General features: G+C 49.5%; 1 protein-coding gene across 1 annotated transcript; it reads right to left on the bottom strand.

Annotated features, from left to right (window-relative positions):
* Nucleotides 1-557: 557 nt before the first annotated feature.
* SELENBP1 (selenium binding protein 1) lies at nt 558-12036 on the bottom strand. Its single transcript, XM_080916303.1, has 12 exons — nt 11943-12036; nt 9056-9112; nt 8811-8923; nt 8421-8606; nt 7728-7848; nt 5766-5948; nt 5354-5532; nt 2991-3069; nt 2777-2898; nt 1925-2017; nt 1685-1803; nt 558-1486 (listed from the first exon to the last, which is right to left on the bottom strand). The coding sequence occupies exons 1-12, from the start codon at nt 11944-11946 to the stop codon at nt 1324-1326; spliced, it is 1419 nt and encodes a 472-aa protein (XP_080772429.1). The 5' UTR covers nt 11947-12036; the 3' UTR covers nt 558-1323.
* Between the last annotated feature and the right edge of the window lie 1795 nt (nt 12037-13831).

The following is a 13831-nucleotide window of genomic DNA, read 5'->3' as shown; positions in this document are numbered from 1 at the left end:
GTAAAGGCTTGAAGTATAAATGCCTCTTGGGTGACCCACAGTCCTGTCAGTAACCCTTCACCCTTGCTCTGTGAGGAAGCTCAGGAAACTCACTGAATTCCCAAGTCAAACATTAGTTTGTTGTTGGGACCTTAGGAAGACAGAGATAATACTGTTCCCCCATTTCAAGGCAAAACTTCTCACCACAGGTGGCAAATCAATAATGTTCCTGTGTCTTTTGTCATTGAGAAGGAAAGAAAACCCCTGGAGCTATGGTGACACACACCTTTAATCCCAGCATTTTGAAGGCAGAGGCAGGTGGATCTCTGATTTTGAGGCTAGCCTGGTCTACAGAGTAAGTTCCAGGACAGACAGAGCTGTACAGAGAAAAACCTCTCTTGAAAACAAAACAAACAAACAAAAAACAAAAACAAAAAGGGAAAGAAAAACTATTAGGTAGAAGAAAATCATGTCAAAAGGATGTAAACATGCAACTATGTTTAGTAAAAATGAACATTTATATAAAGATTAAGGTGGCTGGATATTTTAACAGGATGTTACATAAGGTACGTGAAAGATAGGACTTCATATGATATTAACATCTGTCTTTCTTAGAGACACCATGACCAAAGCAACTCTTAAAAAGGAAAACACGCAATTGGAGCTGGCTTGCAGTTTCAGAGGTTCAGTCCATTATCATCATGGCCGGAAGCTTGGCCGAACGCAGGCAGACGTGGTGCTAGAGAAAGAGCTGAGAGTTCTACATCTTGATTCAAAGGCAACCAGGAGAAGACTGTCTTTCACACTGGATGGAGCCTGAGCAAAAGAGACCTCAAAGCTCACTCACACAGTGAAACACTTCCTCCAACACACACATGCACACACACACATGCAGGCCATGTACATATGCCAAAATAGTCTAAATCATTGATTGACTTGCCCACTCAGGTTTCCTGTGGCAACCCTCTCCCTAAATCTTTCGGTCATGTGTGACCACAAAACAGAAGTGTTTGACATCGTTGGCATCGTGTTGGAATCACTGGCAGACACTAGTCACTACAACCTCCTGGTGTCCTTTCAGGTCTTCTCTACAAGAAACTGGCTATGGCGGAGGGCCCACACCCCACCCCCACTCCATGAGAAGGTTCAGAACTGAGGAAAGGTTCAGCATTTTATTCCCTGGTGCTTCCAGGAGCTCACTTAAGAATAGCTCAAGCAACAGTAGTGAGGTGTTGCTCTACAGCTCACGCTGGTGTCATTGTGGCCCTGGAGAGTTGGGGCTGTCAGCAGAGTGAACCCAGAAGGAGGGCTCTGAATGTGGAGGAGGGCCTTTAGGGCTAGTCTTCAGATCCAGATGTCAGAACTGCAGTCACCTCCTGGGTAACGAAGCTCATGAGCCAGTGCTGGCCCAAGGGGCTCCTTCCCAAAGTCCACCAGAAAGTTGGGGTTCAGCTTCAGCCCTCCATTTGCTGTGTCTACATCAATCTGCAGCATCACGGAGCCTTCCCTGAAAGAGAAGAGGGTAGGCTAGGGGTTGCATGTAGCCAACCCTATACCCCATAATTGGGTTCCTGGGGATGGGACAGGGTCCAAGAGGCATCTGTACAGTGGGGTACAAATGGAGCTCCTGAGGAGTCTTCAGAAAGCCACATGATGCTTCTAGGAGAGGACAGTTGGACAGGTGAGCCCCCACACTGCTTCTCACCGAATGAGATCAGGGTAAAACTGCTTGTCCCAGGCACTGTACAGTGATGTAGTGACGTAAAGACGCTTCCCATCTAAGCTGAGCTGGATCATCTGAGGACCTCCAGGAACTCGTTTTCCCTTGGGGAAGCAAGAGATCAGACTCCAAGTAACACCCAGATCGCTTAAGCAACTTGTGCCCAGTTGGCATACCAGTTAGATCCCATAGCAGGGATCTGAGGGACCAGGGAGAAGTTCTCACCTTGACCACTAGGGGCTCTGGCTGACACGTTAACTCTTGGTCCTCCAGCACTTGCACAGAGCCTCCTTTAACAATGCTGCCCCCAAGGAAGATCTGGGAGCAGGGTGAAGAGGAAAAGAGGAGGGCAACGGTTAGAGATGTAGTGATAATCTTCATCATCAACCTCACTGAGTTTTAGAATTAGAAGGCACTCCCCCCCCACACACTGGGCTGTTTGTGGGGGCATTTTAGAAAGGTTTAATGAGGAGGGACAATCCACCCTCAACTTGAGTGGTACCCTCCCATGGATGGGGATTCTAGACTGAACAAAAAAGAGAAGACAAGCTGAGTACCAGCATTCAGCTCTGCTTCCTGAAAATGTAACGTGACAGCTACCCTACACAGTATCAGCACACCTTTCGACTATAATGGACTATAGCCCTTCTCAAACCATTACAGAATAAACTTTTCTTTCCCTCCTTTGTTTTGGCCGAGTATTTGATTACAGTAACAAGTGTAGGCATTTCAGAAGAGTTGTTTTCCCTATTAGAATCTCTTTGTGTGTGTGTTGTTTTGTTTGAGAGAACATTTCACCATGTAACTCTAGCTGGCCTGAAATTCACTATGTAGTCTAGGCTGGCCTTGACTGGCAGAGATCCACCTGTCTCTCTAGGGCTGGCTTAAAGGTGTGCTTCTTCATACCCGGACAGCATCCCTTTCTTGTCAGAGACTTTTCCCTGTGTTCAGCCATGACTCTCTCAGTCCTGTGCCTGAACCTTTACCCACATTTTTGCTTTTCCCGCCCCTCTCTTATTACCCCCCAGCAGCTTCCCACCCCGATCCCATGCCTAACTGTTTTGCTAGTGCCTCTACCTGCCCAGCGAGGCGCGGCTTCTGTGGGTTAGAGATGTCATACTGCCGAATGTCCCCATGCAGCCAGTTGCTGAAGTAGAGGAAGCGGTCATCCAGAGACAGCAGGATGTCAGTGATCAAACCTAAGCAATGGGTTGAGGGGCTGTAAGTCTGTCTTTCTTCCCAGGCCAGGAATCAACCCGCTGACTCTTGCCCTCTCCCCTCAGGCACTCACCAGGCATTTCCGGCAACATCCAGCCCTTCACTTTCTTGGAGGGCACCTGGATCACCTTCTCTACTGACCAGGTGCCTTCCTACATTGGGGAAGGGAGGGGATGTACTTATCAGAACTGGGGACAGGGAGGAGCAAACGCTGGGCCCTGTGGCCAGGGTCTCCTTCCCTGCAAGCCTCAAGGCAAGGAGCATGACCACGTCACCACAGCATTATCAGTCCTTGTGAGAGTCTCAGTGCTCAGTGTAGGGCGCTAGCAGGTCAGAGCATGGCAAACATGGCGCCGACAGGTTTTGTCTTTTACCTTTCTCCTTGCTAAAAGGTATTCAATTCCATTCCCAAAGCCAGTCACCAAGGTCTAGTCCACTATTTGGCCATTTCCTCCTCCCGAGGCTGACCGCAAAGGTCCAGCTATCAAAGTATTGAAGTCCAGACATCAAAGGCCCCCTTGGTCACCTGATTAATATGCCCAATTAAAGTTACTAACTCAGGCTGGAGAGATGGCTCAGCGGTTAAGAGCACTGACTGCTCTTCCAAAGGTTCTGAGTTCAGTTCACACGCAACCACATGGTGGCTTACAAACATCTGTAATTGGATTTGATGCCCCCTTCTGGTGTCTCTGAAGAGAGAGCTACAGTGTAATCATATAACTGAAATAAATCATATTAAAAAAAAAGTTAACCAACTCATCCTAACAAGGGTTTTCCCTTTTCCCTTTATAAACTGCCATTTGCCTATGAGTCACATGTCTTCTCTCTATCCAGAGGCAGTCCTTTGTCCCTCCAGGGCAAAAATCTCTGCCCTCTGCCCTCTCCCTTGTTCCTTCTCTGTCTCTCCCTCCCTCCATCCCACTGTCCCTCCCTTCCTCTTTTTTGATCAGGGTTTTTCTGTGTAGCCTTAGCTGTCCTGGAATTGGATCTGTAGACCAGTCTGGCCTTGAACCAGAGATCTCCTTGCCTCTGCCTCTGGAGTGCTGGTATTAAAGGTATGCACCTCCAAGTCCTCTATCTCTTGTCTTTGTCTCTTTGTCCCTCTGGGGCAAATAAATCTCTTTAGTGCTGAGAACTTAGTCTTGGTGTGATTTGAGTCAACTCAGTTCCTTTCATTCAATAAGTAGATTTTTCTAGTAGATTTTTTTTTTCTTTTTGAGACAGTTCCATGTAGCCCAAGATGACCTCATACTCTTTGTAGCTGAGGCTGGCCTTGAACTCTTGGTCCTCCTGCCTCTACTTTCCAAGAGCTGGCTGGGATCACAGGTGTCCAGCCTTAGGTTCTGAATGAATTTATCAATATGGCCAGTTAGATTTCAAGTGCTCCTAATAAAAGTCATGCTAAAATATAATTATCATTGTGAAGAATTAAGAGGTGGGTCCTTAACTATGGTTTTGTGTGTGTGTGTGTCTGTATGTGTGTGTGTGCGCGCGCGCTCGAACGCGCATTGGCGGGGGGGGGGGCTTTTATTTTTTGAACTTTCCTCTACCTCCCAAGTGCTAAGGTTACATTATAACTGGGTAAGTGGGGCCTCTTTGTTTTGTTTATTATTTGTTTTTAACTTAATTTACCTGTATTTTGTTTTATATACATGAGGGTTTTGCCTACATGTATGCGTGTGTACAACATGTGTTCCTGGTGCCTGCAGAGGCCAGAGGAGAACTCATATTGCCTGGAACTGGAGTTATAGGCTTTGTAAGCCACATGTGGATACTGGGAATTGAACTCAGTACCTCTGGAAGAACAGTCAGTGCTCTTAACCACTGAGCCATCTCTCCAGCCTCTGGCTTAAGAGGCACAGTTTCATTATGTGGGCTTGGGCGGTCTGGAACTTGCTACATAGATTGGACTGGCTCCCACAAAGATTAACCTGCATCTGCTCTCCCAAGTCCTGGAATTAAATGCTACCAACTAGAGACTAGTTAGGACTTTTAAGTAATCAAGTCAGAGCTCACAGAAGGCAGATTCACCCATGAGAATGTTCATGGTTGTCTTGAAAACGAATCAATTAATAAAGCCAATTTGTTTCTGGCATGTGGCTCTCTTCCCCTGTGATGTCCCTAGGGGCAGAGTTCCCAATAGGAGAGCTTTTACCAGATGCTATTCCTCAACCTTGGATGGTCTAGCCTCAGCTACATAAGCCTCTATTCCTTATCGATCTTGTTACTTTCTGTTGCTGAGTTATAGCAACAGAAGACAGACTTAGGCGAGGTAGAAGTTAGCCTGGCACAGAGAGCAAACAGCATTGTCTCATGGGGAAGCCTCGGCTGGTGGGACCAAGAAACATGGACCCTGAAGTCCAGGAAGAGGTTCTCATGAGACTCTTGCAGGAGCTGAGTATTGGGGTTGGGGTGGAAGTCTGGGGTCAAAGTTACCTCATTCTTGTAGAAGCGCTGGATGTTGGAGCTGAGGGCACAGCCTACAAAGCCCTGGGTGGCAGCTGGGTCATGCAGGAAGCGGATCTCCAGGGGGATCAGCCCATCTTCCATTTGCAGGGTCTGGATAATCTCATGACGCTGCCAGTCCCACACAAATATGCGGCTTCCATACAGCCCTGAGTAGGAAGGGGGTAGGAACCAAAGGCTGGGCTCAGATCAGGAGGGGAGGGGATGGGCCGAGGCAAGTGCCAACTAGGATGGAGAGCTGGAAACGGGCACAGAGGACTCTTGAGCAGGTCTGGGAATTCTGAGTAAGGCAAGTGCTTTGAAGCTCTTAGCCTGTCACATGGAGTGGGATCTGCAGGGGCTGTGGACCAAGGCTCCTACCTGCCCTTGGGGTGATTCTTACCAGCCTTCACATGAGCAGGGTTGAAGCCATCTTTGAAGACATTGGGAGCTGCCCATTCAGTGCTGACCATGACATTGTGTCGAGGCTGGTACCAGAAGTCATAGCCCATTGGAGCTGCACCTCCAGGCTTCTCCCACGTCCCTTTCACCTCGAAGGTCTCCCCATCCAGCAGCACAAAACCCCCTGAGCAGGGAAGAAAGGGGCTTATGTAGAGGTAGTGAGCCATTGTTTTTTCCCAACAGGCTGACCAGATCCTGAAGATTAGGTGCTGAGACATTCGTTTCAGAGATGGCAGGTGTGAGGCAGGGCCCTTACGCTGTACTCTCCGTTTTAGCCACTTCATCCTTCTCTTAGAGTGCTAGAGAGTTGTGGGACTCAACCCCATAAGTATCACTTGTCCAGCCTATTGCAGCCACTGTGGGTTCTTTTCAGAGTCTAAGCTTTGTTGGTCCGGTAAGACTCCCAAGCGGCTACAGGCAGAATTCCAGTCCCTCCCAGCCAGCTATCCTTTGTGCACTCAGTTTTCCTTCTCTCCCTCCCTCTCTCCCTCCCTCCCTCCCCCCCTCTTTCCCTCCCTCCCTCCCTCTTTCCCTTCCTCCCTCCCCTTCTCCCCCTATCCCTCCCTCCCTCTTTCCTTTCCTCCCTCCTTTCCTCCCCCTCTTCCTTCCTTCCTTCCTCCCTCCTTCCCTCCCTCCCTTCATCCCTCCCTCCCTCCCTCTTTCCCTTCCTCCCTCCCTTCTTCCCCCTCTCCCTTCCTCTTTCCCTCCCTTCCTCCCTCCCTTCTTCCCCCTCTCCCTTCCTCTTTCCCTCCCTTCCTCCCTCCCTCTCTTCCTCCCTCCTTCCCTCCCTTCCTCCTTCCCTCCCTCCCTCCCTTCCTCTTCTCTCTCCTCTTCCTCTTTCTTGAGACATGGTCCCTCTATGTAGCTGTCCTAGAACTCACTATGTAGACCAGGGTGGCCTTGAACTCACAGAGTCCCTCCTGTCTCTGCCTCCCAAATGCTGAGACTAAATATGTGCATCACTGTGCTCAGCTATATTAAAAACTAAAACAAGGGCTGGAGAGATGGCTCAGTGGTTAAGAGCACTGACTGTTCTTCCAGAGGTCCTGAGTTCAATTCCCAGCAACCACATGGTGGCTCACAACCATCTGTAATGGGATCCCATGTTCTCTTCTGGTGTGTCTGAAGACAGCTACAGTGTACTTATATAAATAAATAAATATTTTAAAAAGAAGATTAAAAAACTATAACAAACAAAAAAAAAACCAAACAACCCCCCCCCACAACAATAACAAAACCAAGCAAGCAAGCAAGCAACCAAAACACACACACACACACACACACACACACACACACACGCACACACACTCCACCACCACCACCAAAACAAAACAACCCATAAACCAAGGGCTGTGAAGATTGTTCATGAATTCTCAAAGGCCAGAATTACATTACGTAGTGCTTCCTAGGTTCATGCGTGTGTTCACATCCTTATAGCAGACTCCTGACCATACCATTTAGCAAACTAAACTCAGCAGTCACAGCTTTGTGTGTGTGTGTGTGTGTGTGTGTGTGTGTGTGTGTGTTACTGTACTGATGGGTGAAACTTGAACTTCAATAATGTAGGCAGGTGCTCTACCACTGGGTTATAACTCCAGCCATCTTTTATTTGTGTTTTGAGACAAAGTCTTGCTCAGTTTCCCAGGCAGGCCTTGCACTTGTGATCTTTCCGCCGTGACCTAGAGAACAGCTGAACTTATCCCTTGCACAGCCAGGCCCAGCTGAGCCTCATCACTGCAGTAATAGCAGAAACAGCTGACGTCACGGGCCGACATGTTAGATGCTGGGTAGGACTCAGCCGGACAGTTCTCCCTGGTTCCTCACGCTATTGCTCCCCACACAGGGATGCCTCCCACCCTTCTTAGCTGCTGAAGTTTTACAAGTCCACAGTGCCAGCAGGTACCTTTTGGATTACCCTGGGGATCCCCCAAGGAGCTGATCATCACCTCTCCGCTGGCCAGACAGTGGCTGGTGTGCATATTACCCAGGTTGCACTTGGAATGAATTTCATTGGGCTCAATGACCTGGAGAAGGTGAGGAACAGGGTCAGAACTTTACAGAGCCAGGAGTCTCCACTACCTGTTCTCATTTTCTCTGCATTATCTGTGGATCCTGCCTCCTTTTCTTTGCCCCGAGGGAAGAGAGCACAGATTGAGTCTGGTAACTGGGAGACCAGTAAGAAAGAGGCAGGGAAGCTACCAGTAAGTCCTTAGTCAGAGAGCATCAACCTTCCCTCTGGAAGGCACTCCCATCTCTTGGGGCCCCTCCCAGGCCAGTGTCAGCTCTGCACCCTCAGGAGACTGCTGTGAACATCTGGTGCAGAGGATGGGTATCCAATGGCATGTTGAGAGGAATCTCTGAGCTAGCTGGGTGGAGAAAGATGGCTCTGACACCCTGCTCAAAGAAGAAACCTTTTCTGGTAACCCTCTATGCTTAACGCTTGCTTGACGGTGCCAGCTCAGCAAGCCTAGGTAACCTCTGATGTGTACCCTTCCCCCCTGCTGCTGAGCCAAACCTTGTGTAGAATCTGGAGGCAGCTAGTCTAGGAGGTTTGTGGCCAGCAGGTTCAATAGGGTCACAAGGATAGATGACATACCTTGTGCAACTTCGGGGCACGAGGCTCAGAGCCCACATCCACCACATAGATGCGGGAGGAGATGAGACCGGGCAGCATCAGCTTGTTGCGTGATTTCGTGCTGTCCCCAAAGCAGCTGCTGCAGGTGTTCCATCCCGAGTGATGCAGTTCATCCTTCAGGTAGGGCATGGGCAGCCTGTGGATGACCTAGGATGGAGACGGACAGGAAGCGCTGCTTGCCCAGGTTGTACTTGTATAGGCTCATTTTTGGCTTGGCATAGGCAGGGTCTCAGTTCAGCACCCCATGCAATGAACAGCTTCCATTGCCATGAGGACAAAGAAAGGGTGGAGGTGGGGAGCCAGGACTCTGGTGGGAGTCTCGGGGACATTAGAGAGCACGCTTCACCTCACCTGGCTATAATGGGGAGACTTGGGATCAACATCCACAGTGGCCAAATAATCTGGGGCTTCAGTGTTTGTGTTTCGGTAGATGCAGGGCACATAGACAATCTCCTCTCGGGGTCCTGGGAAGTCAAAAGCAGGTTGTGGTAATGCACCACCAGGCAGAGGTAGCTCAGGGAAGAGCAGAGAGGGCTAAGGCTAGATCTGCAGTCCCCCAACCCTACATTGGGACCCTCAGAGGGATGTGCAATTACCTTTCATGGCCTCCAGAGGGGTTGAGTAACCTGGACCACACTTTGTGCATTTTGTAGCTGTAGAAACACAATGGAAACACGTTGGCTGGGACCTGCTTTGGAGCATGAACTCTCCCTCTCTGCAGCCTGTGACACATCTAGCAGGCAAGGCAGACTCATCCCCTACCCCAGTCCCCTATCTCTGTCCCACATGACCTGGAAGTGGACTCTTATCAGGGTTTGGAGGAGCTGGGACAGAGACTGTGTCCTCATTGGTCCTGACATTGACTTCAATTCCTGCTGTAGCCTACCTGACCAGTCATAGGAACTTGGGCAAATTATCTAACTTTATTTTGTTTTGTTTTGTTTCATGTTTTGAGACAGGATCTTTCTACGTAACCCTGACTATCCCAAAACTATGTAGAACCAGGCTGGCCTTGAACTTGAAGAGATCCACTCGCCTCTGCCTGTTGGGATTAAAAGCATTCAAGGCATAATCTCGGAATCAAGTTTTGCTCTGTAGCAAGGCTAGTCTTGAACTCATGTTCCTCCTGCTTCTGCCTCCCTGTGGCCACTGCCATCCCTCTGTGGTACTCTCACTAACTCCTCTTCACACAAGGGCTGGATACTGATAGGTGGATCTCTTTAAGTTCAAGGCCAGCCTGGTCTACATAGTTTTGGGACAGTCATGGCTACAGGGAAAGATCCTGTCTCAAAACACAAAACCAAACCAAACCAAAATAAAAACAATACTGAGTTGGGGAGGCTCAGCAGTTCAATCCCAGCGTCTCTATCGGGCCACTTGCAACCCGAGTTCAGCTCTGGGGAGAGCACTTGCCTCACATTGAAAGGCTTTCAGTTCAACATTAAACAAACAAACAAAATCCTGGAGGAGCCTTTGTGAGACCCAAACCAGGTGGGCAGCCTTCTGGGTCTGTTCTGAGGAGCAGCCCTTTCGAATGGGACCAGCTGCTTCTTTTAGAAAATTCATCCAGGGCAGGCCCTGGGGACTTCCTCCATCCAGTTGGGGTCCTGAGCCAGGCTTCTGGCCACACCCAGGATTACACAACCAATCCAAAGCCAGGGAGTGTGTGTGTGTTTGGTAAAGACTGATTCCAGCTGTGCGGTGTGTACTTAGGCTACTTTTGACTTTCCTACTAACCACTGTAGGGAGAGGCCCTTCCTAACCCTACAGTCCGACAAGACAGTCGCCGAGATTCCAGCTTTTTGAGAGTGGGTCGGACTGTGGAGGGGTGGGGCAGGGAATCATATATGTTCAAAGAAATCCTGAAGCAGAGCTCATAGGACCGGGCTCTGCATCCTGCCCTGACTCGGGTCCCCAAGCAGGCCGGAGAGATGTTAGAGAGATGGTTCAGGTTAAGAGCAATGGCTGCTCTTTACCAAGAACCCAGATTTGATTCGAAGCATCCACATGGTTGCTAAGAACTCCAGTTCCAGGAGATCTAACACCCTCTTCTGGCCTCCTCACGGATAAAGACACACATGTGGTGTGCATAAATGCAAGCAACACACCTATACAGACAAAATGAAGCAAAAATGTAAGAAAAGAATAAGAAAGCTGTGAGGTCCAGAGCAGCCTCTTCTGCTGCTGGGGAGACCCACATCTAGAAGGTGTAGGAAGTAGAGAGGCTACAACAGCACTGGGGAGTCAGGGCCTCATGTAGCTCAGGCTGGCCTCCAAGTCACCAGTGTCCTTCTACCTCAGCCTTCTTAGCACTGAGGTGACAGGTACGAGCCACCACACGCTGACTTAAAGGGGTGAAATGCATCAACAAAAAATATGTTTGAAGCCCAGAGGATCTCGGTCATCCTGGTCTACACAGAGTTCCAGATCGCCCAGGGCTAAGAGTGAGACCCTGTCTCAAAAAAACAAAGAAATACAAACAAACAACCCCACCCCAAACCAACAAAGGCTGTTCAAGGTCTGAAGGGATGGCTCAGGGGTTAAGAGCACTTGCCACTCTTGCAGAGGACCCTGTTCATTTCTCAACACCTGTGGAACTCAGAACCGTCTGATACCTTCGTCTGGTCCCAGCCACACCAGACACGCATGTACTATATACACACAGAAAAATGTTCATAAAATAAAAGCATCTTTAAGACGAGGCAATGAGTGAAGGAGGTTTGTCCCACCACCCCAGGCTTGGTCCAGGCTGCTAGGTTGCCTGGGACACCATTTTTCTCTGTGTGGCATCCTCCAGTCTTAAGCATTTTAAGCAAGGTCTATGTCATTTTGAGTTTGGGGAACCCAGTTCAAAGTGTAAGTGGGTTTTCTGTGCCAGGCTGGCCACCGGTCTTTCTGCTAGCCCAAGGAAGAGCCAGCTCCAAGAGGAGCAGGACCTCAACATTCCTTCTCTAACCCACACTCTCAGCCTGATACCCAGAGCTGTGGGGCTTGGGAGGGGCGCCGAAAAAGGTCCTCAGTGGGCCAGGGTGGCTGCCCCTGACTTCCACAGTTGACTGGTGACAAGAAGCAGCTTGAGAGATCCAGGCTGAGATGGCTGTTCTTTTGAAATACCTCCCCCCCCCCCCCGTTCTCCCCGCTCTCCCCGAGACCCACAACTTGTTGACCCAGTGCTAGAACCAGAATCAGCTATTTACTAGGGTGACAACCTGCCCTGCCCCCACCCACACCCCTGCTGAGGCTGGGTGGGATTCACAGACCACCATTTCTGCCAGTCCCTTTCTGTTCCTTAGAACTTAGGCTAGGCTGAAAATTAGTGAGCATGAAGCCTTCACTTGAGCTTCCTGTGCGCATGCCTGCAGGGCGGGGGCAGGAGTCCAACTCTCTTCACTGCCCTCCAACAGTTTCGAGTCATTTCCTGGAGGCAGGAGGACCCTCCAAACTACATGTGGCCTACACATGGTATGGGACCCCTTTCCTTACCCATTCTGGCTGACACTCTGGTCCTGCAGGATTTGCCAGGAATAAGCAGAGGCTCAGCAGAGAACAGTACTGGTAGTGAAGGCAGACTGCACAGGGAAGGGGCAAAGGGAGGGAATTTATGCAACCAATTGGGGGAGAGGTGGAGCAAGGGGAGGGACCCTGCTGCTTTCCAGAGTAAACTATACAGGGCAGCTGGCCAGGATGCCGTCAAGTGGCCTGGCTGTTCAGATTACAGTGTGTGTGTGTGTGTGTGTGTGTGTGTGCGCGCGTGCGCGTGTATGCACAAGTGAATGTGTACATACACATGCAAACACATCTGTATCATTAGTGGGTACCGAGGTATATATTAAGTTTGTGTGCTTGTGTAACATTCTCCTGTGGCTTCCTATGCATGTCATGTGCCTTTATGTTTGTATATGCACAGGTGTGAATTTGTATGTGCTTCTGTCTGGATGTGTACATGCTTGTGTGTGTCCATGTGAGCAGGAGCCATGTGAGAGGAGTGTTTGTATGTATGCATCCATATGTTCCTGTGCCTTCATATGCTTGTCTATGTGTTTGGCCATGTCCATGGACATTTTGGGGTATTCAGGACTGTGGACCTGTATGTTCCTACTTCTGCATCCAAAGCCAGCTTTCTCTGAAGATTGTCCTCTTCTTCTAGACATTAGTGCTCCAAAAGATACAGTTCTGATTGCCCCTCCCCCATGCCTTTTCACAGCAGCTGCCCAACAGAGCCAAGGCTAAGGGGTGAGCCTAGGTTCCACTTTTCCCACGCATGAGCCTTGAGCTTTGAAGTGGAAGGAAGCCTAGTACTGCCAATTACACTCATAAACCTCAGGAGGTGAAAGTGAACTACTCTGCTGCCCTGAGGGGCTTGATGCAGGGTCGGGGAGGAGGCCAGCAGATGCTACTGTCCCCAACTGGGAGGTGACAGGAAATGTTCAGGTGCACTGCCTGTCTTGGGGTGGGTCCTCAACCTTGAAGAGTGAGTGTCTGTTCAGGTTATTAAGCTTGTGGCTGTAACATGCACGAGTCAATGATTGCTTGCTGGAGAACTTTTTTTTAATAATTTATTTATTTTTACTCACTTTACATCTGGATAGCAGCCTCCCTCCCCCTCCTTACTGCCCAGTCCTACCCTTATAAATCCCTCCCCCTATTATCGCCTCCCCCTTTCCCCAAAGAAAGGAAAGCCCCCTTGGGCACCACTCAGCCTGGGACATCTAGTCCCAATGGGATTAGGCACATCCTCTTCCACTGAGGTCCATTAACAAGGCTCCTCAAAGCTAAACTGAGGCTTGATCCTGTTAACCCTGTGTAGGGCTGCCCTTGATCTAGGAGAGTCTGTGTTTGAAGGGCGCAGCAAGAGGACTATGAAACCCTCTCCACCATGGAGCAAGGGCTGCCATTCTCCTCAGCATGAGCTGCTGGCCCAGGGAAAGCTCCTGTCCACACACTTCAGGGAATCCAACTGTCTATAGAGATTATTTTCAACTTAGAAAAAAGCTCTGAGATGAAGCTTTCATCAAAGAGGGAAATGGGTAACATGGTTCAAGATCACGACTAGAAATAGCTCTAGGGACCGTTTTGAGTGAGCTGAGGTGAAGAGGACAGGCTTCTGTCGACAGGGCCAGAGTCCAGCCGAAAGGCCGAGAGGAGTTTCTTTGGATTAACTCACTGTGTATAGGTACCAGATGTAAATGCATTTTGTGGAAGGGAAGAAAGGGAGGGGTGGTGGGGTGCAAAACAGGGCTTAGTACACTGACCACCTGTCCTTCAGAATCCTATCAGAAAGGTCGTTCCCCCATCATAAAGTTCCCCTGGCTAGGTGTGGTGACACACACCTGTAATCTCAACATGGAGTCAGAGGCCAGCCTGGCCTACAC

Source organism: Micromys minutus (genome assembly GCF_963924665.1).
Source record: "Micromys minutus genome assembly, chromosome: 4".
Lineage (NCBI taxonomy): Eukaryota > Metazoa > Chordata > Mammalia > Rodentia > Muridae > Micromys > Micromys minutus.
Note: the sequence above shows the minus strand (reverse complement) of the source record. Positions and strands in the feature narration are given on the sequence as shown.